The 26,180-nt window shown below is 42.6% G+C and overlaps 1 protein-coding gene across 3 annotated transcripts in view; it reads left to right on the top strand.

The window, feature by feature from the left end:
• eif4g1b (eukaryotic translation initiation factor 4 gamma, 1b) overlaps positions 1 to 24,917 on the top strand; it is a 42,087-nt gene extending 17,170 nt beyond the window's left edge. For all 3 annotated transcript variants that reach the window (XM_084351101.1, XM_084351103.1, XM_084351102.1), the window contains 25 exons: positions 4,138 to 4,277; positions 9,894 to 9,986; positions 10,784 to 10,874; positions 11,722 to 12,732; positions 12,842 to 12,930; positions 13,469 to 13,667; positions 14,188 to 14,321; positions 14,644 to 14,769; positions 14,856 to 15,260; positions 16,362 to 16,508; positions 16,597 to 16,830; positions 16,951 to 17,055; positions 18,742 to 19,032; positions 19,263 to 19,374; positions 19,476 to 19,590; positions 19,723 to 19,982; positions 20,228 to 20,352; positions 20,752 to 20,924; positions 21,264 to 21,389; positions 21,519 to 21,600; positions 21,776 to 21,874; positions 22,139 to 22,273; positions 22,658 to 22,739; positions 22,984 to 23,124; positions 23,345 to 24,917. In XM_084351101.1, coding sequence (XP_084207227.1) covers positions 4,138 to 4,277; positions 9,894 to 9,986; positions 10,784 to 10,874; positions 11,722 to 12,732; positions 12,842 to 12,930; positions 13,469 to 13,667; positions 14,188 to 14,321; positions 14,644 to 14,769; positions 14,856 to 15,260; positions 16,362 to 16,508; positions 16,597 to 16,830; positions 16,951 to 17,055; positions 18,742 to 19,032; positions 19,263 to 19,374; positions 19,476 to 19,590; positions 19,723 to 19,982; positions 20,228 to 20,352; positions 20,752 to 20,924; positions 21,264 to 21,389; positions 21,519 to 21,600; positions 21,776 to 21,874; positions 22,139 to 22,273; positions 22,658 to 22,739; positions 22,984 to 23,124; positions 23,345 to 23,526 — 4,697 coding nt within the window. In that variant the 3' untranslated portion in view covers positions 23,527 to 24,917. The remainder of the gene's footprint in view (positions 1 to 4,137; positions 4,278 to 9,893; positions 9,987 to 10,783; positions 10,875 to 11,721; positions 12,733 to 12,841; positions 12,931 to 13,468; positions 13,668 to 14,187; positions 14,322 to 14,643; positions 14,770 to 14,855; positions 15,261 to 16,361; positions 16,509 to 16,596; positions 16,831 to 16,950; positions 17,056 to 18,741; positions 19,033 to 19,262; positions 19,375 to 19,475; positions 19,591 to 19,722; positions 19,983 to 20,227; positions 20,353 to 20,751; positions 20,925 to 21,263; positions 21,390 to 21,518; positions 21,601 to 21,775; positions 21,875 to 22,138; positions 22,274 to 22,657; positions 22,740 to 22,983; positions 23,125 to 23,344) is intronic.
• Positions 24,918 to 26,180: the final 1,263 nt, after the last annotated feature.

The following is a 26,180-nucleotide window of genomic DNA, read 5'->3' on the forward strand; positions in this document are numbered from 1 at the left end:
GGAGACTGTTTAGTAAATCTATATTGTATTGTTTGTTGGCATATTCAATCCTCAGTGTAGTGTTTTCAGATAGCTGTTATTGTCCTCAGACAACTGGCTTATTTCAGCATCCAACATTAATAGTTAAAATTGCTTAGATTTGAGTATAGTTTGATCAACTCTTTGAGTTGCAGTTGATCTCGAATACCAATTAATTTGCCTATTGCATTATTTTATGCTTGCACAAGAAAATGAATAATCGTTGCATTCGTGTCATCTGTCGGATGAAGTGAGCATCTCTCAGGCTTTTTCACATCATAGTGATATTAAGGCTTTCTATCTGTCAATCATTAACATTGAGAAGGGAGTGAATTTAGTGAATTTTCTAAATTTGAGATGGTATACAAGAGAAATGCGGTGTTTTCTCAACTGCTTCTGGGGTGTCGATCTGTAAAAGTTTGACAAAAACCTTAGATTGACTTGATCCCACGCTTACAAAATGTTTGTTGGGTTGTGAAGCCAGTCATGTGACAGCCCTTCAATTTAATTGTCTTTTTTCATGATGTTATATCAGACTGCATTCATCTAAAATGCATGTGTGATGCTTATCAAAGCTCATTAATAACGACATCATACTGAAGTTCATTCAGAGAAGTAATTTTTCTTTTGGGCCACAGACTAAAAATGACAGCTTGAGTTTACCCAAAGCTAGCAGATATTCCAACCAGTGGTGAGATGTATTGGGTATATTTTGGCTAATCAAAGACACAAACAAAGCACAGTGGAGACATCAGCTAGGTTGGACCACCATGTTTAAATATGTGCTGTATCTTTACAGTAACATTACGTAGTAATATGCATTTTGTGCGATTTTGTGCCTGAGTGCAACACCACTCGTGAATACAAATCCCAGGTCTGTAACAATTTGTCAGACATAATGTAGGTGCTAATTACAAACAAAGGTCATTACGTCATAACAAAGATGTCTTTTAATGTCTTGAAGTAAACATGTATGTGCGCTTTGATCCTACCCTCTCACTGAAGTTACATAGTGCAGAAATGTGCTAGGTGGGTGGAGTGGCTGTGACATACTGTAGACACAATTCACCTTTGCTTTAAATGTTACAATTACAGCTGAAAATGACAACAGTAAAAATGCGCTATTGAAAATATCCGCTTATCCCTGATGGAGACACTTCTACTTCTATAATTTGGGCCAAAACTTGACAGGGATCACACAAAGAGGGATCACACAAACAGGAAATGTGATTTCCAGAAAATTGGATCACCGCTAAATTACTTTACTGCCTTTCCTTGTAATGGCAGCACACCAGAGGCCCGCAGTAGATCTTATATGTCAGTCATGTTTATTGGTGTGACTCTGCCAGACTTAGTGATCTGTTTTCTAGATAAGTTACCCCCCTCACATTGGTTAATACGCTACTGGTGGTAATGTATGACAGAGCTTTGTGGCTATTTATGCAAGATATTTGTATGACCACACAGGACGCTACTTTCCATGTGTTTGTGTTTGAGGGTGTGTCACAGTGGTCACTCTGCAGGTCACATGACGTGTCATGATACTAGTTTGGCACATGACCCTAAATAACCGGTCATGTGACACTGAGACACAACTCTCAAACAGTGGTCTCTTATGGGATTGACCACGACACTGGCTCTGAAAGTGAAGGGGCTTTCAGGGCAAAGTCTCACCATCTCAAAAAGACAGCAAATTGACACAGATCTACTGTAGATTGGCATATAATCAGGTTTTTTGCCTTGAGGACTGAAAATGCCCATTATAACAATTTTGGTAAGTGCATACTTACAACCTCAGAATATCATTCCAACACCCCCCCTGTCCTCTAAGTGGTGCAGTCTCTCTGACCACTGAGTCCTTTTCTAGCAGTCAGATAGAGACACACACACATACACAGTGCTGACGGAGTATGGTGACTATTTTTAAGACTCCCACCCCCCAAGCTCAGTGATTTGCTTCACTCTTCCAATGTACATACTTGTAGCCCGCCCCCTTTGTAGTAGGTTGTGACATCCCTGCCAGCACGGATCGTATCATTTGTCCAGGGCGGAGAGATGGGGGAGTCTTCAAGCAAATCAGAGCTACACAACTCAGTAGCTTTGCTTTCCTGCCAGGGCTCGCTAGAGAGAGGGAGGGGAGGGGAGGGAGGAAGGTGGGGAAAAAAGTGAGAGGCAGGGAGGAATTAGGAAGGTCAGAGGGAGGAGCAAAACGGAGACACGCTGGAAGAGGGAGGGCTGAGCATTAAAAGAAGTCATTCTGAGAGGGCACCTGTAGAGTGAACAGGAAGAAGTTAGAGAGGGGGTTTGAAGAGCAACCCCCTCTCCTCCTTTTTCTGTCCATACGCACTTTTGCATTCAGCAGACATTCAGCATGGGGAACCGTGGGTCTCAAGAGCAGCAGGACTCTGAGGGTAGGTGTCTCCTAGTGTCTCTTTGCAGCCCCCCCCCCCCATATGCTCTCCCCATGTCTTGCACTTTGTGAGTCATATCTCGAGCCTCTGATTTATATCGGGACACCGTCCAAGAAAAGTCTCATTCCAGTTTTCTGGTTTTGAGCATGCTCCTGTTCTCCCTCTCTCTGTCTGTCTTCCCCCCTTTTCCTCTTGTGCGGCAGGCGGTGTGGGGTTTTGACTATATTTAGGCTGCGCTGCTCCTGGTCAACAATGCAGACTCAGTAATGTGAGTTAGACTGAAATGCCTGCAGAGGGAGAGAGAGGCAGAGCTGGCGCAAGCTGAGCGGGGCTGAAGGAGAGGCCTCTTCAATCTGAGGATTTTTTTTTTTTTTGTTGAACGTGGGCTACAGCTGGTTTTGGTCTGCAGCCGAGGCCAGTTACAAGGCCAGGTAATGTTACTAAATGGCTTGATGTCTTGTTGACATTATTGACTGGGTAGGCTAATAGAAGTTCTGTGAACTTGTGGATTTTTTTTAATTTGGTAGCAGCTTGCTTTATGAATTTGTAAGCGTAATAAATATCCATGGTGTTAAGAAATTAGGGACACCGATGCAGAGACTGCTGTGTCATGGTCTGAAGGCCTACCTGTGGGGCCTTCCAGGTGCCATGTCTGCTACTGTTAACTTTCATTCAGATAGAACTTGAAGGGCGGTTTTGAGATGGCACAAAAGTGCAGATTTGAGGCTTCGATGTACGTCCAAGTGGATTACTGGAACTATCATGATGGAGGTGATAATTGCAGTTTATCTTAACATGTAATACTCCATTGGTGCAATGGTCAGATGCAATGAGAAGAGAGCCTTTTGGACAGTAAGCAATTCAAGTTTGTGGTATTTCCTGAAGATGTTAGATTACAATCACCTGATACTTAGTTTTCAGACTTAGTCACCAGTTTCTCTGGGCTGCAGCTGAAACGATTGGTCGAAAATCATACTGGCCTGATTTGTGCAAATCATCATTCTCACAATAATTAAATTATTCAATAAGCTGACTGATGACTTGGTCTGATTGTCCTTGTAGAGTTTAATTGATCTGTATTAGTCCTTTTTAAGTCCGCAAACTTGTCATTTAATTATTTGTTCATTAATAATAACTTAATCCTAAGATTACCCTTTCCAGTTTCGACAAAGAGTTTTGACAATAACACTAAATGCTGCTGATTTTACCAGCTCCCTCCTGCAAGGTTTCTACAGTGTTCTCAGGAATATTGCCAGGACACCTGAAGCCGAACTTAAGCATTGTTTACTTTTGTACTGTAGGGTTTGAAGTTTAGTGAAGCATGTTTACACATATTCTAAGTTGTTCTTTGCTAGAGCATTTGAGGGATGCCTAAAGTGTAACGCATCCAGTCTTGGCAGTGAGAAGACTTTAATAAAGTGTAGTTACATCACCGTAATGACATTATAACTGTTGGGACTTAGAACTACAGCTGTTGCTGCAAATCATTATGAAAACAAACCTTCACATTTTGGATGCAGCTTTTCTAACTGCCTCATAGCAGCAAAACAAGCCTTTAAGAACAAAAGCAATATAGACTGTAATGCTGTTGTGTCAACTCCAGCTTTGTGGTGTTAAGTTGTGTATATGTCCTTTGTGTCTGTAACAGGTTATGGCTATAAGATTAAGACAGTATGTGTTTACATTCTTCTCTCTGTCTGATCCACAGCAGGGGCCTACTACCCCGCCCAGCCTCAGTTCACACCCTCGGTGCAGGCGGCACCCGTCATTATGAACCCTGCCCCTCAACAGCAGCAACCACCACCTCAGCCTCCCCAACACATCCACACCAAACGGGAACGTAAACAGGTACAGTCAGCATTCTACTACACAACTCATCTTAGACTTGGGTTAGGGTGGAATTGATTATTGAGAATGGACATCTGGTTCAGGGGTTCCACATTACCTACTTATGATTTATAGTCTCACCACAAATTATGAATGAAGCAGAATGAACTACCAGTGAACCTGGAGTAGGTCTTTTATATTGATTAAGATGAGGAAATGTTAGTTGGAAAGTGACACAAACTTTGAAAAGTTTACCTAAAATGAAAATATTTTATATTAGCCCTGTTTGGGTCAAATCTGTTCATCAATGGCACTGCACTTTTATGTTAATTCCATCTGAATACATTAGATCTGTGTTTTCTGCTCATTAGAAAAGTCCAGCCTCAAACAGCTACTCTGTGATTAACTCAAGCATACTGTATGTAGACATCTGCATATACACCTGGTGATATGCAGACTCTGCATATCACCAGACGCCGAATAATACTTTTTGCTTTTTAACGAGAAATTGGTAGGGGGAAAAAAAACGCGCTTCGTCACTGTGATGTTCTGTATTTTGGTGCCAATGCAACTGCTTTAAATGTTACCGAAACATGCACGCATGCAGGAAGCTCCTATAGACAGGTACACGGACAGTCACACTCATCTGTCAAATGAGTATTCACTCTGAGTAAAGTCAGTGAGGAGCAGGAAGAAACACTTAGACGACGTGTTATTAAATATCACTTCTGAACATCAGCAGCTTTTGACTGCACGCCTTCATGTTAGTCAAAAGACAGCTGAAGTTTGTTTCTGTAAGTAATGCCCATTGGGATCTGTGGAACAGCTTCCTAACCGGAAGTAAGGCCACTAGTGATTATATTAAAATATAAAATGGAACCATCCTTTTTATTTCTAAGTTAAATGAACTTAAATATGGGACATACCTATGAGTTTCCACCTAGTAACAAGGCTCAAGTGGGAGCACATGATTGCAGCAAGTCTGTTTTTTAGCTAAGTTTCCACCGAACTACCGTTGGTATGATACCCTCCATTTGAACCTACGTAACCCCCGGTGACTGTATCTAAACGTCAGATATGTTTTGTGATCAGCGGACAGTGCCCTTAAGTGTGGGCACACTGACTCACTGTGATCTACACTCTACATTACTGCCCGATAGACAACAAATACAAACTGATAACCTTTTTTCTTCTCTTTGCTGGCATTCACTGTCCCTTTTCTGCCACTGCCTCTCTTTTGCACAATCAAATATTCTCTACACACAGCACACACATGTCGTTGTTTACTACAACAAGGAAACAAGCTTTGTTTTAGAAAAGACTGCAGGCAGCAAGGCAGAAGAATGTCAGCATCCTACTACACAACTCATCTTAGACTTTGAAATTGATTACTGAGAATGGACATCTGGTTCAGGGGTTCCACATTACCTACTTATGATTTATAGTCTCCCCACAAATTATGAATGAAGCAGAATGAACTACCAGTGAACCTGGAGTAGGTCTTTTATATTGTTTAAGATGAGGAAATGTTAAACAATAGGCAGAAGGCAGAAGAATGCTGAAAAAAACAGGAGTTTGGGGAATCCTTTGGGAGAGCCCAGAAGAGGAGCCAACCATCCACAGCTTTTGACATCGGAAACTATAATAATCGTTCCATTGTGAATTGTTGCTAGAAACTGTTTGGAAAAGGAGCAATGTCTGTCACGGGCTAACCTCAACCAATCAGACCAACTCCCGCCAGCAGAACCAGTTGGTAAATCAAACTCATCATGAAGTCAGTCGAGAGAAGAGCGAATATGAGAAAATTCTTCAGTGCCGCTCTTTGCTCTTCTTTCAGTGAAATATACTCTCCAGTTCTAATCAAAATGATGCTATAGTAGCAGTCACACTAACCTTATAGGGAGCTGCCATTGTTGTTTTCAAACAGATAGCCTCTTCTCTCACTGGTTATCTTACCTAAACTTTACCTGTAGCTGCCCTCTGTATCTGCCAGTAGTTCCTCTTAGGAAAATGCCTGGTTGAACAAATGTGTGTTCGTTTACGTGAGTGCATAGCTTGTGAGATAACATGATCTCCCAATGATATTTCATGATCCCGCAAATCCAGCTGCCTTGGTAATCACTGACGGACAACCACAGTTTTGTGTGTGTGTGTGTGGGGGGGGGGGAAAGTTGATAATTGGATGCAATTGGATGAATTTCACCCTGGAAAATAGTTGTTTTGTGTTTAAAGGGGAACCCCACCTATAATACACATCAGGTCTCTGGGAGTATTACCGCATATGTGTTTTTTTTAAAACAGTTGTATAACTGTTGTCTCCAGAGGGAGCTATATGATGTCTGATTGTTTCAAGTGATGTAACTTCAGTCATTATCGGTTGAGTCTGAAGACTAGGGAAAAAAATGTGTTGAATTAGAAAGAAGTGAGTTTAACAGACCTCTGTAGAACGCTCCTCGTCTCTGCTGGGGGCTTGAAGGCTACTATAGCCCAAGTGTTAGTCATGTTAGAATCACTGTAGAAAGGGAAATGAGGAATGTGAAAAATGAATGTTTTGGATTGACCTTTTCAGTTTGAAAGTCGTACATTTAGTCAAGGACCTGATGGTTTTTAGATAATACAGCCAGTCTGTGATGCTGTAATCTCTCTAAAGATGATTCTAGAGTCATTCTTGAGCCTGACCATAGAGTTCAGTTTACAGATTGAAAAAGATCGTGGTGAACCTGACCTCCACTTGGTTTGCTGTAAGACTCAGCTCCTGTGCGACATACTCCCTAGTTCTACAGTATGTCTAGTGTTTCTTTGCTCTCTAAGATGGCCCTCGCCTGGTATGTGGTAGCTCTCTGTGAACTGCAGCCCCAGTTTGTGCCTCTCATGTAATCATCGTTTTTACATTTGAGACTTCTGTGACGCAGGTTGCATTTCGAAATTATTTTCAGACCTTCCCAGGTTCCTCAGACTCTTGCATCCAGCTAGAAGGAAAAATATTGTCTTCTGCACTGTTTGTTCACAAGATGCTACTTTTTTCATTCAACCAAAGATTGCAGCCATACTATTAATCTTTGAGAAAAACAGCTGTGTATATACTGAATCATCTCTGCAAAAGTCCCTTGTAAAAATCGATGGTAACAGAGGCACAGACATGAACTTTTCGGACATGTTTATCTAACGGCTGTATTTGCGTTGTATTTCCTTCAGTGCTCTCTTCATCAACTCTGTTCTATGTGTCTTGAAACTAGCTTTGTCCAGTGTAGAGATTTAGCCATAGTTTGTGTGGGTTTGGGATTCTTTGGCCTGACTGAGCAGTTTTGTGACTACATAGAGACTGGAAAGTACCTGTTTGTCTTCTGCAGATTAAACTTTCCAAATCCAATGTGTGCTTTGCTAAAATGTTGTCATCATTTGTAGTTTTTATGTAGAAACCTTCATAAATTTAGGCCTTGTATAGTGTGCTGCCAGGAAAATGCTGTCAGTGTTAAATGTTGGGACTCTTTTGCCACAAGATTTGCACAATGTCTGATCCCTCTCGCTGGGGAACTCAGCTGCTTATCAGCGACTGTGGTTGCCTGGGGTGTACTTTGTCCCATTCCCATGGGCCCCTACCAATGCAATACAGGTTTCAAGGCCCTAGGCACGCTCACGGTCTCTGTCACAGACATTCCCACAAAATGTATAACGTACATCGTAAGAGTTGAAATGACAGGCAGTGATTGAGGAAAAGTGTGATGTTTGTGGTTCAGCCATAAGATTGTTAGTCAAGGAATCTGTGTGTGCGTAAGTTCACACGACAAGCTTTGCATTATTGGTCTTTGGGAGTGATGCACTTTATAGGGAGCAGGTAGAGATTTTTGCTTCTTGTCAACAGGACAGACGTATGTTGAACTGCAAGGCTATTTTGTTACCCAGAGGTACATACCCTTTTTGTAGTGCATGCAAGTCATATAGAGAAAGAGAAGGAGCGGGTGTGTTTTAACTGTATTAATTCTTAAATGAGTATTCAAGTATCTTCTAGCCATGGTGGTCATGTTTTCAATCGCCACCATTTTCCAAATCTTGCCCCTCTTAGTATCTGGCGACATGCAAAAGTTGTGGCCTTGCAAACTTTCTTTTTTTCTACTTGAAACTTTCTTGCTCTCGCTCTCGCTGTGTGTCAAAGAGAATATCTAGAGGGGAGGGGGTGAAGGACATGTCAGCACATAGCTCAGCTCCACGTGGCCACCAGTCTCCTCCCCATTCTGAGCCGGAAGGGCTGACCGACCAGCCTTCCTCTGCTGCTGTGGCACCCCCTCCTCCTCCTCCTCCTCCTGTGTACTGGTTTCCTCTTCTCTTAGAAGGGGTGAGCATGACAAAAAAGAAAAAGTCTGAAGAGCGACTTGAGTGTGCAGGATGACCGAGCAGACAGAGAGAGTGAGGAAAAAGGGGGAGTTTCTGTACTAGCTTCAGCTCATTTGATAAGGATAACTTTTTTTTCCTGGAAACCCTCCCATTCCCCCCCTACCCTGCCCCTCCGGCCCCTTTAACTGTCTGTTAGTCTCTGTGGGCGGGCTTCTGCATTCCAATACCATAGCTTTACAAGGCCAGTCGCTTTATCCTTTTTTTTCTCCCTCCCTGTTCTGTTCAGCGTATGAGAGAGGGAGAGAGTCAAGTTGCTAGCTAGCATACTGACAGGCCCAGCCCTGCTCTGTCCCGTTCTGTCCGTGTGTAGCTCTCTATCGCAGCCTGGATGCGTGTGAGTTGAGCTGAGATGAAACTACACTGGCTCCGTCCAGCCACCATCCTGCTTTGTTGGGTTTAAAGTCCACCTCCAGAGTCTGCTGGAACAGCTACTTCAGCCCCAGGATGAGAGAGGCCCGCTAGGGTTAGTAATCCTCCGGGAGGGGAGTTTCTGTCGGACTGAACCAGGTAAAGGTCAGTAGCAACAAGCAAATATTGTTGTTCTTAAAGTCAAAAGTAGGCCAGGGAGCAGCCGTGTTTAGCAGCTCACTGTTAACTGTTGCAGTTTAATCCTTGTCTAGTGACGACATGTGTCACTTGCGTTGTGGTTCACCCCAGTTTCATGACAGCTCTGACTTCCTACAGTAAGAGTGATCAAATTGTGACTGTTTTTCTGAGTGTTGTGTGCGAGTACAAGAAAAACTGTATGTTGTCTGCAGTCCTCACGGGTCACAACAATTTAAACTAGCATTATAATTTCTTTGACAATTAGCCTAAAAGTTGGATAACTTGCTTCTCGCTCAGTCAGACATATTCACTGGTGACTAACAGGCTGAAGCGCATTCAGTTGCAGAGCAGAGGAATTTGCATGGCGGTTAGTTTTTGGATCTGGTGTGCCTCTGTTCACAATGTGAGAAATGTAGCTTTCATTGAATCAGAGGCAGCTAGTGAGTCATAGATGCAGAAAGGGCTGACCACTGTAGGCGCTGCATCATGGGAAGGCAACTCCTATTTAACGTTATACTGTCCTCACCCTGAAACAGTTTAACTCTTTGTCTTTATCCTTTACCTTCTTCATTTGTTGTAGGAAAGTAGCCTGTTCTCGAGTGCATTCCTTCACATACAGATTATTTTATTCGATCCTTTCTTTACGTTCATTATTTGTGTTCTCGTCTTAACAGCAGATCTCTTCCCTCTCCTCCACAGATCAGAATAAGAGATCCTAACCAAGGAGGTCGAGACATTACAGAGGAGATTATGTCAGGGGGCCGCAGTGGCTCTACCCCAACCCCACCACAGGTCAGCTTCATAATTTACTCTGGCAAACCGTAAAATGTAGCTATAAAAGACATGAAACAGATCCATCATGACATGAAGTGAGCATCAATAGTTTAGTGTTTATGTGGGGAACCCCATTACTTGTTGCCATAGCCTGTATACAGTCACTTTATTCTTAAATTATACTCGACACTGGTATTCCAATTAACTGTCCATAGTTGTTACCTGGCAACAACTGCTCTTCTATAGGATCTATTACAGAAGAACGATTAATTATCTTTCAACTATCATATTAATTGCAAACTATTTTGATAATCATGTAATTCTAGGAGTAGTTTTCCTGTGAATATTTTGCTGGTCTCTTTACTCCTCTATGACAGTAAAAGTGGATATTTTTGTGCTGTGACCAAAACAAGCATTTGAGAATGTTTTTCACCATTTTCTGACATTTTATAGATCAACCAACTAATTGATTCATTGGCAATGAAAATAACTATCAGTTACGGCCCTGGTCCATTTAAAAAAGTATGTTAAGTATTTTATATAGTGTAACTATCAACTTGATTTATTTTAGAATGTTAAATACATTCAAGAAGACTTGTGTGCTCTGTCCATATGTTACTACTTTATGGGGAATGCTGCAGATTGCCAGCCTGTCAGAATCAAACTGATCTATGATTTGCTCTGAGAATCCAGACATGCGGCTCATATAGACAACTAGGAACTAACGTGAACCTTTTTTTCCCCCCTAATCATGGAAAGTTAGTGATGTCCTCATCACTAAAGTCATACCTTACCTATTCATGTGTGTCCAACAGACAGCCATATCTGGAACAGAGAGTACAGCAGTGGCCCAGGCCAACGGTGAGAGCGTCACAGCTGCTGCTACACCTGCAGTGGTTAGACCAGGTGAGTGCCACATACAGAGCATTGAACACAGTCACAAAAAGATACAACTATCACGGTTTGTATAAAGTCTTGAAAGTTTTTTAAAAACTTAATTTTAACTGTTTGGTTTTCAAGGTTAGGAATATACTTTAATTTAATTTTGCTTGATTTTCAACATGATCTGGTGTTTCATTGACAGTCAAATCATTTAAACCAATTATTTTTGGTAATTGAACAAGAAACATTTCATCCCTTCATATTTGTTTGTTTAAATAGCCATGATTAGAATGATTGAAATACGTAAAGTACGTTTTTTACAGAGTATTTTAAAGTACTCACTGGGGCAGTGGTAGCCTAAAGTTTCGCAAGAAGTGAGTGAGACCAGCAGGATAAATCTGGTTGGGTTAAATGAAAATAGATAAATAATATATTTTAGATTTAGGTACCTTGAAAGTGCTTGTATTTCACTCCTAAAAGCTGTATGAACCCTGAAGTAAGTCATTTACAATTTTGCAATTATAATTTTGCATATTTTTCTGATTTTACTTCAGCTGCTAATATTTGCCAGGCTTATTACACACTGTTCTATTGTTCGTTCCGTTTTTGATAGTGTTGAAGTACCTGTACCGAACCAAGGCATATTTGTTATGAACACAGGAAGTGGATGGCTCAAAATAAGTATGTAGTTGGGGAATGTTTGATGCTACAGTACATCAGGTGTTTGTGAATGCGGTCTCATGTCTATAATGGCTCCATGAATACCTTTGATGCTCGCATGGTCCATATATAGAGGGCAGGGAAAAGTGTGGATTCTGAAAACATGAGCTGTTGCAGTGAAGTCTAACGAGATTTTCTTCTGACCCTCCAGATGACAGCGGGAAGCCTACGCCCCCTCCTCTGTCAAAGACCCCTGAACTTGCTAAGAGTGACCCTATCCCCACTGAGGCAACCTCCTCTGACACGAACACTAAGCCTTCTTCACCCCCACTATTATCAGCAGCAGAGGACAACCCGCTCGACACTATTTCCACACTTGCACCCAGCGCTCCTGCTGCAGATGTAATGGATGCTCCCCCACCCCCCAGGGAACCCACCCCACCCCCTCAATCAGCACCTGAGGTCCCCGCCTACCCTGCACCCCTGCCTGACCCTGTGCCCACCTCTGCTGCACAAGACAAAACAGACAAGAAAGCCACAGAGGTGATGGAGGAGGTGGTGAAAGAGGAGGAGGCTAAAGTAGAAGAGGCAGCTGTCTCTTCGGACACTCCTCTTGCACCGCCCTCCACTGCTAACGGTGTCACAGAGGTGGAGCCAGAAAGACTGTCGGTTGTGTTGCCACTCAGTCACCTGGAGGCCCCTCTGGAGTCTCCCATCGCACAGCCCGAGGAGCTCCGCCTCCCTAACGGCCTGCCGCTGCCAGCCCCTCAAGACCCTGAGGTGCCCATTGTCAGCTCGGCTGAGCGTGATGACAGTCCCATTGCTGAGCCTGACATCAGCCAACAGCCAGTCGTACACGCCTCCACAGCCATCGTTCATGATACACCTACGCCTGTTGTCCAAGCTGCACCTGCACCTGTTGACCAGCCTGCTCCTGCTGCCGCTGTCCAGGAGATTCCTGCTGATCCAGTTGTCCACGCAGCACCTACCCAGCTTGAGGTCCAAGAAACAGTTCCTCCAGTCGCCCTGGATGTCAAAGAAGAAACCCCAGTGCCCCAGTCTGCCACCGAGGAAGAGAAGCCATCTCCTGCAGAGATGGTTTCCATAGCTGACAGCACCCCAGAAACGGTGCCCACTCCCCCCCCTTCCACAGTAGAGGAAAGGGAGGACACTCCTCCTCCCCAGGCGGTCACCCCCGCCCTTGTAGAAACTACTATGCAAGGTCAGTTAATGACATCGTGCTGAAATATTTGATAGTATAGAATAGAATTGAAACTGTTCTGTCAGAAATGGTTTTGCTGCTGGGGCTGATTCTGTTTGTCTTCCTGTAGCTGCTGTGTCTGTGCCAAAGAAAAAGAGGAAGATGAAGGATCTAAACAAAAAGGAGGCAGTGGGAGACCTACTGGATGCCTTTAAAGAGGTGTGTGTGCAGTAATGCGTGTATTCATTAATTTCAATGCTTTTACAGCCTGTTTGAAAGGAACAGTTTGCCCAATGGAAAGTTGGGGGCACGTTTCATCGTCCACAAAGCATTTCTGGAGCTTCACAGCGAAACAAGGTTGCGGCATTCTCCTAATCAACTGAAGAAGCTGGGGACTTGTTTTTAAATGCAATAAAATAACAGCAAAAATACTCCATACAGCTTATCCAGCATTATCCATCTCTTCAGAAGCTCAGAGATCCCAAGTTATTTCTTTTTTCAGCCAAAATCTTCACTGTAACTGCCAAACTAAAAACATTAGTGCGTACCCCATCTGAAGTAGGTACACAAGCTCGACCGCTTATCGAGAGTGTAAATAACTTTTTTGAGATCTTTGGGCTTTTGGGATTACGAAACTTCACCTGACTTTCCATTGGCATGGGAGTGAGTAGATAATGACAGATTTTTACTCTTGGCTGAGCTGTTCCTTTTAATGTACCTGAAGCCACTCCTAACTACTTCCCTATCTTTGAACCAGGAGCAGGTAGTGGCCCCACCGGAGCCCGAGTCAGCCCCCACCCGAGCACCGGAGACCCAGCCACCTGCTGCTTCGCCTCCCGCCCCTGAGGAGGCAGACCTGACCTGGGAGGACAAGGAGGACAAGCTGGACGCCGAGAACATCCAGCCGGGTTCCCCCGAGTCACCCTCCACTGACAAGAAGTACCAGTACAAAGAGGGTGGGTCTCTGAAACTCAATACCTTTCAGTTCCAGATGCTGGCAGTTCACTGTGAACAGTGTTCTTATCTAACCTATGTTCACGAGTCAGCGATGTGTCAGCTGACTACGCTTATGCTTGCTTTGTTGAAAATGAGGGAGTGGAGTTTTAGCTGATTGTGCTTCCGCTGATATGAGTGTTCAGTGGAAAACGATACCTATGTGATGGCAACACATAATATTTGAACAATAAGCCATGAGAAGCTGTGATTTTTAAATTGTAGGTGAATTTTAGGTCACAACATTTTAATTATTATTATTCATTTAATTATTTATTTATTTAATTTTTTTTATTTGAAAGCCTATCTGCCATGTTGTGGACATTATGAGGCATGACAATATTTACAGTTATACTGCCCCATGATAATTTTCTCTTCTGTTGACAATATGTCTCAGTTTCATACTGAACTGAGGAATTTGTAACTTTAAAATGTCAAGGACAAGGACATCCTGCTCATTTTCTGTTCTGGTGTCTCTTTCAGAACAATGGAAGCCGATCAATCCAGAGGAGAAGAAGCAGTACGACAGAGAGTTTCTTCTGGGCTTCCAGTTCATCTCGGCCAGCATGAACAAGCCTGAGGGCCTGCCAGCCATCAGTGATGTTGTCCTAGACAAGGTGCAACATCTAACACTAAAGACAAGACCATATATTTCGTCTTGTTGTTTGAAAAGCATATTTGAATTGCCTCTGTAGCTTAAATGGTGCTGTATAAATGCCCCTCCCCTTCCCTTGCCACATACAATCTGTCCTTTGTAGAGCAAAAGAAACCTAAACTATGAGTAAGTGGAAATTAGTTTTGTTGGTTGTGTGATCACCAATGAAGCACAGATTGGATGTAATTGTGACTGGACACATATGAAGACAAAATGATGACGGCATTATGACTCAGATAATATCAGAACTAGATTTCAGTTGATGTTCTTTTCTGTCTTTTCAGGCTAATAAGGCCCCACTGCGTCAACTAGACCCCAGTCGTCTACCAGGAATGAACTGTGGCCCCGACTTCACACCCTCCTTCGCCAACCTCGGCAGGCCTGGCATGGGAGGAGGAAACAGAGGACCAGTAAGTCAACATTTTCTATATGTGATCCAAGAGCTCTGCACTTGAAGGTCATAGACCTTGAAGTAAAATACTTTATCCCTTTATAGCCTCCAGGCATGGGCATCGGAGTTGGTGGCCCACGTCGTTCTCAGCAGATGCAAAGGAAAGAGCCAAGGAAAATCATCACCACCATGTCCCTCAGTGACGATGTGCAGCTGAACAAGGCAGAGAAGGCTTGGAAACCGTCAACGAAGAAAAGTACTCGCGGCCGTGGAGACGAAGAGGAGAACGATCAGGAAAACGTTAAGACCCAGGATCTGTTCAAACGGGTTCGCAGCATCCTCAACAAACTGACCCCTCAAAAGTTTCAACAGCTTATGAAACAGGTGACGGAACTGACTATTGACACTGAGGAGAGATTGAAAGGAGTCATAGATCTTACCTTCGAAAAGGCCATCTCCGAGCCAGACTTTTCGGTGGCCTATGCCAACATGTGCCGCTGCCTTATGGGGGTAAGTGTTGCCACACAATATGAAAATATGTCTTGAAAAAGCTTGAATTTTTACTCTAAGGACTGAGTTTTAGGTGTGCAGTTCGCTCAGTGGTGTGTTGATATCATATGATGCATTCAATCATAAGTCTTGTCTAAGTACCGAAGCCTGCTTTAAAACTAGACTAAGATATTTTTCTGGTGACTAAACTAAATCCACAAAAGACACATACTTTTTGAAGACAAGTAACACTTAATCAGTCGTGTCAGAAGGCTCCTCAGAGACTATTTGTTAGTCAAAGAAGAGAATAGTCCTCATTCTTGAAGTCTTTCTCTTGTTAAAGTAAAATCTGATACATTCAATATTAGTGTAGCTTCAATGTGCAACAAATGTTTAAATTCTGTAACATACTCACTTTCTCCTGTCAAGGGAGAATAGTACCACATTATTTCTGACAATAGTAAGTTGCTGATTGGACTGATCAGTCAGTTCCTGTTATATCACTATATGGCGGATTGATTATCAGCACAGGGGCATTGTATCTTACCTTGGGCCCCTTTATCAGTCACCTCACCCAGGGCTGATAAAACTGGGTATTTGATAAGGAAATTGTATCATAATTAAGGTGTTGCTGGCTGACACTCGGCATTGGTTATCTAAGTGCATGTAGACCCATCACAAGTCTATTGTCAGCGTCATTGACTGAAGGAAATGACACAACAGAGCTTTGAAAAATCTGCTGACTGCTGAAAGAACACAACACATGACGAAATTAGTGTTTGATAAAGGTCCTCAAGCTATGATATTGACCAAAAATCATTAAAATAGGGGGAAATACTTAAGAAACACTAGAAAATAGTGACTTTTTTATTTACAATTCATTTATAATTCAAAATACTTTGACATCCTTTGTTGGTGTCCTTATTTGTTTCTGCCTAGCGCTGATGCAGTGATATGGTAACTGTGGCAGTCGCGGTTTTCAAATGTCTTGTGATTGACCTTTAATTAGTGCCACAGGTCTGGACCACTGATGGGATGGAGGAACTGAGGAGAAAATAAGATATACATAACCCTGCACCCTGTCTTTTTCTGCTCTTTTTACATTTTTCCTGCTCTTTCCAGCTTAAAGTCACAACCCCAGATAAGCCGGGAGCCACTGTGAATTTCCGCAAGCTGCTGCTAAATCGATGCCAGAAGGAGTTTGAAAAGGATAAAGATGATGACGAGATCTTCGAGAAGAAGCAGAAGGAGCTGGAGGCTGCCTCAGAGGTGTCTTACCGTCTCATAAAAATTGAGTTGCCATCCATCTTTAACATTTTCCTTTTTTACTCAACACTCTACATTGTTTCTCTGGCAGGGGGAGAAGCAGCGGCTCATTGAGGAGCTACAAGACTCTAAAGACAAGGCCCGGAGGCGCTCACTGGGCAATATCAAGTTCATCGGTGAGCTGTTCAAGCTTAAAATGCTCACAGAGGTCATCATGCATGACTGCATTGTAAAGCTGCTGAAAAACCATGACGAGGAGTCCCTGGAGTGCCTCTGTAGACTGTTGTCCACCATCGGCAAGGACCTAGACTTTGAGAAGGCCAAGGTACAACACATGTGCACACTTGCATATATATGCATGCTTATAAATGTGTATTTAGACCTAGTTTTGATTTAAACTATAGTGTAGAAGATAGACTCATCAAACTGTTGTGGTCATCCTCAGCCTCGTATGGACCAGTACTTCAACCAGATGGAGAAAATCATAAAGGAAAGGAAGACCTCCTCCAGGATCCGCTTCATGTTGCAGGATGTGCTGGACCTTCGACGGGTAAAGCATAAACACAGCACAAACGAGTTTAAGACTGAGCACCAAGAGTAAATGTCCATGATAGTTTTCGTTTGTCAGACTGTGTTACAGGACTATAGGCCTTTTCCAAACCACCCAGTACAATCTCTCCATACCCACTTCCACTCCGTTTGTGCCTCCTTGCAGAGGGTCTGCCACATTAAAGGTCATATAGATGACATTTTTATTTAGACAGATGTTTTTTTAAAATAGTACATGTTAAGAGCTTTTAGAAAGGTGAGGAATAAAAGTATTTTCCTTAAACCATTATTGTGCTTTATATAGCTAGCTTTAGGGCAGTACATTAGCTTGTTATCATTAGCAACCTTAACATCAGCTAGCGTTAGCAACTTTAACGTCTGCTAGCTAGTGCTAGCATCATTAGGTTGTGCAACCACTTGGGGTTCCATGTGACTATCTGTACAAACATAGCCTGCTCAAACTACAATAAACATTTACCATTGTCATCCAGACAGCTTAAAGGTTACATTACAGATATACCCTCCTCTAGTCTAGAAGAAAGAAGACACGTTCATTTGAGTGTTAAGTGTTTTCACAGTTGCAAAAACCAAACAGCTTATAAACATCAGAGTCAAAATGAAGATGTTTACAAAGAAGAAATGCTGCCTAAAGCTTGTCACTGCACTGCACCTTAATGAAGTGCGCTTCATCCAGCTGTGAGTGTGACTACAAATGGCACTCTGTGACGGAGTGGGAGTGGGAGTGGGGAGGGTTTGGTTTGAGAACAGTCCTTTTGTTTACTCTAAGCTGGCTACATTTGAAAACACATCTATTCCTTCCAGTTTTGGCCTTTTTCTCTTATGTAGGCATTTCAGTATGGACAGAGAACTTTGCTTAACCAACTTTAAAGCAGCATTTTCTAAGATGTAGTCTGTGATTGTGCGTGGTGCTGTACACAGCCCCAGAGACAGCCATACTTGTGCTTTAGCCCTGGCCTCCGTGAGTCTCATATACGGGCTAAGAAAGAAATGTCATCCTCAGCTCTTTAATGCAGCGCTGGTGTGTGCCATAGGCTGTTCAACACACCCTCCACCATCTTTTCAAGCAGCGCATTAATTCACTTCTACTTTTAGCTGAATTAACAGGATTTTAACAAGTTCATTAAAAACAGCGTACAGTGTTTTCATTAGTTTGTGTCTCATGGTCATTTCAAGTACAGTGTTACGAAGCCTGTTCATTCTCGTGCTGCTTCTTTCTTTCTCTGAAGGAATGCTGCAGTCCTGTAGTTATGCTCCCAGTCCCGCCCACATGGTGTTACAAAACCTGCTGTCTTCAGTGTTTTTACAGGCCAAAATCAGCTGCTTCAAGTCAGCACATGGGCCCGATTTCACAGTGAAACACACATTTTTACTTCCTTTCTAGGCAAAGGCTAAAGAAAAGAGTTAAGAATCACTAGGAGGTTAATCTCGTAATCCCTTTCTAGTCTCTATGTAGACCTGTAATACATGTCTACCAAACAGGGAATTAATTCTTAAAAAATGTAAAACAAGTAAGACAAGACTTAATGATATGGACAGACATTTTCACAGCTTTGATTTTATTATAACATCCCATGAGGTCAAATCATCAAAACACTGGAACTGTCAGTGAATTATTTTGTCATCGGTCATCTCTGCCCTGTACTCAATCTCTCCCTCCCCATCCTAGAACAACTGGGTTCCCCGGCGAGGCGACCAGGGCCCCAAGACCATCGACCAGATCCACAAAGAGGCTGAGATGGAGGAGCACAGGGAGCAAGCAAGGGTGCAGCAAGCCCTTGTCTCCAAGAAGGAGTTAGGCGGAGGCCCTGGAGGCAGGATGGGTGGCGGAGGTCCAGGGGGTCGTGGAGGCCCTCACACACCAGGCCGTGGTGCACCTCCCCAGGACGAGGGCTGGAATACAGTGCCCATCTCCAAGAACCGACCTATTGACACCTCTCGCCTTAGCAAAATCACCAAGGTAGGAGAGGAAGGCGACTTTTCATCTTACATGCAATGTATTTAATCGATCTATTGTCACTTACAGCAAACTATTCTTTTCTCACTCTGTCGTAGACTTGTTTTATATCAGAACATCGCTTTACCTGAAACAGGAACTATGAGAGAAACCTGTTAATATTTGTTTCATGTTGTATCCTGTTTGTAGTTTTAGCAGGAAGTGTGTTTCTAAGCAACGGTCTCTTCTTTCAGACTCCTGTTCTTGATTTCAACAATCAGTTGCTTGCCCCAGGAGGTAAAGGCACATGGGGGAGCTGGGGTAAGGGCAGCAGCGGTGGCACCAGCGCCAAACCTGCAGATTCTGGTAGGTTTGTGAGAGTGACGTTATTATGCAGTAAATAAATATGGAATCAAGCACCTCGAAGCTGAAACTCAAATGTAATACATGTGTGTTTTTATCCTCAGGCTCAGAAGCGGGAGGCCGCCCAGCCACCAGCACTCTGAACAGGTTCTCAGCCTTACAGCAGTCTTCATCTTCAGCAGGCTCTGCACTGGACTCAGACAGACGGGTTCCTCAGAGGTGAGAACCAGACAGAAAGAATCTTTCACCAACAAGGATCCGAGGGCCCTCCAGGGTTTGCAGTTGTATATCTGTATGTGTGTTTTATGTTTTCTTAATCTGAGACTCTGCTTTCCTTCTGTACTTCTGCAGAAACAGCTCAAGTCGAGAGCGCAACGATAACTTCGACCGCTCTAATCGTGGCAGCGACCGATTTGACAGACGGGACGAGCGACGAGACGACCGTGATCGAAACCGGCTGCAGGTCACCAAGCGCAGCTTCAGCCGGGAGAATGAAGAACGGAGCCGGGAGAGGGAGCAGCGTGGGTCGGCCGATCCCGTACGCAGAGTAGCGAGCATGACTGACGACAGAGACAGAAGCAGCAGAGAGAGAGCCAGGAGCAAAGAGACTGGTAGGTGACATGACATACAGCGGTAGTGTAGATATTACATATTGAAAACATTTTTTTTTTTTTAATCTGAGAGTTGTCTAAGAACAAATTTCTCTGCAAACTCCACTCTAACAAAAATCTATTCTACAACACAAAAACCTTGGGAATTATGTACACTTTTGCTAGTTTTTGTTAAAGTTAGCATAAATTAAGATTTGTAAAACAGGATTGTCATTGATTTTTTTTTTTGGTGTGTGTATGAGCAGCAAAGCGGGAGACAGCCACCCCGCCACCTCCCCAGACCCCCACAAAGCCTGCCTTGACCGAGGAAGAGCTGAGCAAAAAGTCCACAGCCATCATCGAGGAGTACCTCCATATCAACGACATGAAGGTATGCACTGATGAGGAGTACAGATCTACATCTAGTTGTGTTACTTTTTTTCAGATTCATTTTTAGTCAACGTTTTTCCTCTGTGAAAGTTCATTACCTTGGTCAATTTCCTGTGGCCGCTTCACAATAATGGTCCCACCATAGTTGATCATTTGAAAACTTCATTTGAAGCAGCAGCAGCAGGAAACGTTCATTTTGCTTTAGCAGTAATAAAACCAGCTCTGGTACGATTGCAGGAGGCCTATCGCTGAACAAAGAGAACTCTATCAATAAGTCCAAATACCTGTACCTGCATTCATTGTTTACTATAAATCCCTTGTGCATGCATATTACAGGCACAGTTATATTAGTGTTGCTTAACAGTTGGAACAATCTGTATGTCCTTCTGTGCCCCAACAGGAGGCCCTGCAGTGCGTGCAGGAGATGAACAGCACTCAGCTGCTGTTTGTGTTTGTACGAAACGGGCTGGAGTCGACGCTGGAGCGCAGCACCATCGCCAGGGAGCACATGGGCCTGCTGCTGCACCAGCTCATAAAGACAGGCACCCTCCCAACACTGCAGTACTATAAAGGGTCAGTATGGAGCCCCAGAGACGTGGTGGTGCAGGAGAAGGAATATAGCTCTACATATAGTGTGTGTAAGACGTTTCATGTGGTGAAATAAAGTTTATTACAGCAGGATTTAAAAAGGAACTGAAGCCCACAGGAGGAAATGCCGGCTTTAAATTGTAGTCAAGTAGTTTTCAATTAGTCACTGAAAAGTAATGATTTAAAGCTTTGAAGCTTTTAAGTTTTCCATATGCATGTGTCAGCTTGGTGCCATACTGCTCAGTTTTCTCATCTGTTAGCTCATTTTGAACATGTTCTCTTCATCCTTTAGACCGTAAATAAACTTTGTCTGTGTTTCTTCAGGATTCAGGAAATCCTGGAGGTGGCTGAAGACATGGCAATAGACATCCCCCACATCTGGCTGTACCTGGCAGAACTGATCACTCCTATGCTCCATGAGGGAGGCATCCCCATGGGAGAACTTTTCAGGTTAGTCTCAGGCCTCAGTCGGCCCATCAACATGTTAGAAAATGAAATGTGCAAGAGGATACGAAGTTTTGGGTTGTGTTTAATTTGTTAGTAGGATGTCAAACTTATGTTGACCTGTTTTGTCCCCAGGGAGATTTCAAAGCCTTTGATCCCTCTGGGCAAAGCTGGAGTCCTGCTGGTCCAAATCCTCACTTTACTCTGCAAAGGAATGGTGAGAACCAATCTAGTATATCTCCTTAGCTATGTTACATTGTATCTTTTTTTGGGATGCATACATTTTATACTAAGATGCAAGATGGGGAAAAGCTCTTTAGCAACATGTTGGCAACGTTCTGATCAGTAAGTGTGCCCATCAGTCTACATCCAACCTGCATCTTTCTCATCAGAGCCATAAAAAGGCGGGTACAATGTGGAGGGAGGCTGGTCTCGAGTGGAAAGACTTCCTGCCAGAGGATGAAGACGTCAACAAGTTTGTGACAGAAAAGGTGAGCAGTCGCTAAGTAATTTTTAGTCATTTATTATAGAAGGGACCAATGACTGTACTGTAGAATCAAAACCTTGTAGAGGATTTTCTTAAAGAGTGTAAAAACCTGTTTTCCATTTAACTATAGTCAGAACTGATTGTGTTGAAGTTCAATGTGAGTCTGTTTTCAGCTAGTGAATTAAACGAGTAGTGAGTAGATGTAATATGAGAGTTATGTTGAACATATGAGCATGAGGCCCTTTTCTGTCTCCATGGCGATGACTAGGATGTGGAGTTCACACTCGGCGACGAGTCAGAGAAAAGCAAAAAGAAGGAGCTGAACTCTGCAGAGCTGACCAAACAGCTGGACAGAATGATCCAGGACCAGGCCGACAACCAGAGGATCTTTGACTGGGTTGAGGTTCGTATTCTACTTCCATCTTCATTTCCTTTTGGTTCCGTTCATGGTGTTAACCTCCTTTTTTATGGGCCTACAATGTGGCTTCAGTCATGTGTATGTCAAGCATGACCTTTTATTTGAAAAGACATATTAATGACATCAGCCAAACTCATCTCAGGTTGTTTCTTAAAGTGAGGGCTGGTCATGAGGTTGCTATTTAAACATCAACCTAAGGCCAGATTGGACTAAAATGTGCCGTAAAGCTTTTCAGATGTCGACATAATAATGTGATTAACTCAAGTGTGTGCAGGCTTCAACATTATGTTGTTAGTTCATATTTCCTTTGGTGTTTGAAGCTCCAGTTTCCTCCGTGTGTGTAAATACGTGTGTTTTTGTGTGCTGCAGGCCAACCTTGATGAGCAGCAGACCTCCTCCAACTTGTTTGTCAGAGCTCTGATGACAAGCGTCTGCCAGTCAGCAGTCATCTGTGAGTCACCATGTACCCTTAACATTAGTCATTTAAGCCTACTGATAGTGCACTCAGATAAGAATGAGACTTAAACTAATCAATATGCTGGTGTAGACCCAAATGAATGAATGAAAATCTGTCAGTGATTTACTAAAAATAGTCAAGTGTCGTAACTGTTGTAGTATGTCAGGTCAGTGCAAATTCATTACCCATGCCTTTGGAGTCCTGTTAAATGAGATTTCCCTGAAATACCCGCCTGCAGGTGAGAACCCCTACAGGGTGGACAGTGAGAAGATCAAACAGAGGGCCAAGCTGCTGCAGAAATATTTGAAGGATGAGCAGAAGGAGCTGCAGGCTTTGTACGCCCTGCAGGCCCTCATGGTGCAGATGGAGCAACCTGCCAGTAAGTGGCTGTTTTAGTAACCACAGATTTGTGAGCTCTTTCAGAGACTCTAAATTTTTGTTTGTGTGCATTATTTCTATAAAAATAACGGAAGTAAAATGACTTTCCAGATTATTTTCTGAGTAGTAGTATATCTTCCTAGGGTTTTTGATGTGAAAGTTTTAAAATTTTGATTAAATTGTCGTGAAATGTTTTGTCCTCTCTCTCCTCCCTCTATCAGATCTGCTGCGGATGTTCTTTGACAGTCTTTATGACGAAGACGTGATCAAAGAGGAGGCCTTCTACAAGTGGGAGTCCAGCAAAGACCCCGCCGAGCAGCAGGGCAAGGGCGTGGCCCTCAAGTCCGTCACAGCCTTCTTCACTTGGCTCCGTGAGGCCGAGGATGAGTCCGACAACAGCTAGGGCCCCTTCGGACCGCTGGGAGAACTATTGGGAGATGAGAGAGGATCCTTAGAGAAAGTGAATGTTCTGTGGATGATTCAGATGACTCTGAATCAGCAAAATCCTTCTGCATAAACAGAAAAAAAGCAAGAAAAAAATTCTTCAACTGGGAGAGATTGTGTTATGGATCGAACGTTCGATCATGTTATTTTGTTTTCATTTTTGTTTTTGGGTTTCTTGTTTTTCCTTGCGCAACCGAATGTCTTTTTTGAAACAAATAAAAACAGAGAGGAAAGATATGAGAGAGAATGCCGAGAAGCGCTTCAAGCCGTGGGAGATAATGCCGTTTCCTTCAGTATTTTTTTTAGGTTTATCTCCTTTTTTCAAATGGCTTTTTCTCGCCACGGCAACACTATTCAAGACACTTTGCTTAACGACAGATATATTAAAAAAAGAAACTTTAAAAGGCTGTTCACATCTATATTTTTGATGACTTCATCCTTTGTCATGTGGACACGACACGGCAACATTGTCATGTCACATGTACGCTGTTTGATCTACATGACACGCTTATGTAGACGGCTAGCTTTTGTTTTTTCCGGTGTTGGATGATTGGAGTGTGTGTTTTGTAATAAAATAGAAAACTACAAAGAAAAGTGGCGAGAGCTGTCTAACAGACATTACAGATGAGAGTCAAGGTAACGGTTGAGGACGCCCGAGGATTTCGCGCAGACTTTACGAGAACGGTGTCACTATGGGGGAGGGGTGATGAACATTGACCATTTGCTGCTGGGGGGTGGCTATGCTTCGCCGACACCCCTCAACCCAACCCCATCTCCCCAGTTTACCTTCCAGTGTGTCTGTTTCACTTGTTTCCTGCGCTTCAAAAAACAAACTGTGGACTGATAAAGGGAGAGCAAGAGCGAGGGTTCATGGCTGCACCTTCCTACAAAGCCTGTTGTCAGATTTTAAAAAGATAAAATATCGTTATTGAAACTTGAAACAGAAAAAAGTATACAGTCAAAAATCATCTTTAAATGAAAACAGGACTTAAAGATAGTTTAACAGTACGAATCCTAAGGCCTTTTCTGCTTCCACGAGTGGAAATGCATTTCAGGAGAGTTCTGTAAATATATGACGGATTGTTTATTTTTTTTGTTTTGTTTTTTCTTTCTTTTAAAAGAAAAAAAGCTCTTTTCCCTGTATTTATATTTTTCTCTCCTCAGCTGGCAGAAGGTGCTTGTAATTATCCAACCCAAGTCATTGATTACAGTTTAATTGAAAATTTGTAAATATTTTTTTGCTTTACTTTATTAAAAAGATATTTAATTAAAGAAAATTAATGCCTCTTTTCACATCCAAAACTGGAAGAGATAATAAAGATTGTTGCCAATAAAAGAAAAGCTCCCATACTTGTACGTTTTTGAAGACTGTTTGGAGGCTGATTCTCCTGCTCATGTAGGACTGGCCTCTCTGATCCCACTGACTCACAACAGAGCTGATCACATCCAGTGTACGGTAACTGAAGCAGCACAACAAAAGCTCGCTGTTTGTGTTGCTCCAGCCATTCAAAGTAAGCTCTGTGCCCAGAACCAGAGTAAGATTCCATACTAGTTACCGGCTGTCGGCTGACCCGCTGACCTTGAGGGATGTTAGAAGATGCCCTGTGTAGTTTTCCTTTTAATAAGGTTCTATTTTCATTTTAAATTATTTTTGCTGATATTTTCCAATTCATTGTTTTTATTTATAATATGTCAAAAAATGTTAAAAAAAAAAAAAAAAAAAAGTCTCATCCCAATTTCCCTGGAGCCCAAAGTGACATCTTCAAATTGCTTCTTGTCCTGCCAACAGTCCTAAAACCAGACTCTGAATATAATATCTTAAATGATGTAGAAAATGCAGTAAATCCTTATATTTAAGAATGTAGAACAAGCAAATGTTTGTGTTGAAAATTAAAGCAATCAATTATTAAAATGGTAAAACTAAATCATCCATAGAACTGTACAGGCTGCTTATGTGAACACCTAGTTTTAACAAGACTCACAGTTTTGCATTCACACCAGCTAGTCCTGAATTCGTGGGGGCTGTAGTTGCGAACATGTTTCAGTGATATAATGGACTGAACACTGAAAGTACTCCTTGTCCCAGAGGCAGTGTCTTCAGATTTACAGCCTGCTGGCTTGTATAACTGTAGATAGAGATGGCTGACACATCTATGATGTAGTCCTTTCTAAAGTCATCATTGCAGACGGTGTTTCACAGCGCTGGACTTCTTGGGGAACTCCAGAAAAACTTTGTTGAACCTCCATTATTTGGTTACATAAGTAGTTGGCCAAGATGGTCGAACAGCCAAGAAACACAACAATGATTCTGCAAAGTTCAATTTTTCATCCTGTCATGGTTTCCATACACAGGACTGCGATCAGTTTCTTTTTTAAAGCTCCATATGGTTGCAACTAAATGATTTTTGTAGTGTTGTATTTTGAACAGATTCATTTTTTTTGAAGCAGTGCAGTATTTTCTCAATACACTGACATCTGAGTGTTTATATGAAGGCAGTTCTAATGAATTAATTCTGATTTACAATGCTGCATTTTCTGCAAGTTGTAGTATTATGTAGGGGGGTCTGAGTTGATCCAACATTCCAACAACAAGTGCAGGTTTAAACTGAGATA

Source organism: Pagrus pagrus, assembly GCF_965226575.1.
Source record: "Pagrus pagrus genome assembly, chromosome: 4".
Lineage (NCBI taxonomy): Eukaryota > Metazoa > Chordata > Actinopteri > Spariformes > Sparidae > Pagrus > Pagrus pagrus.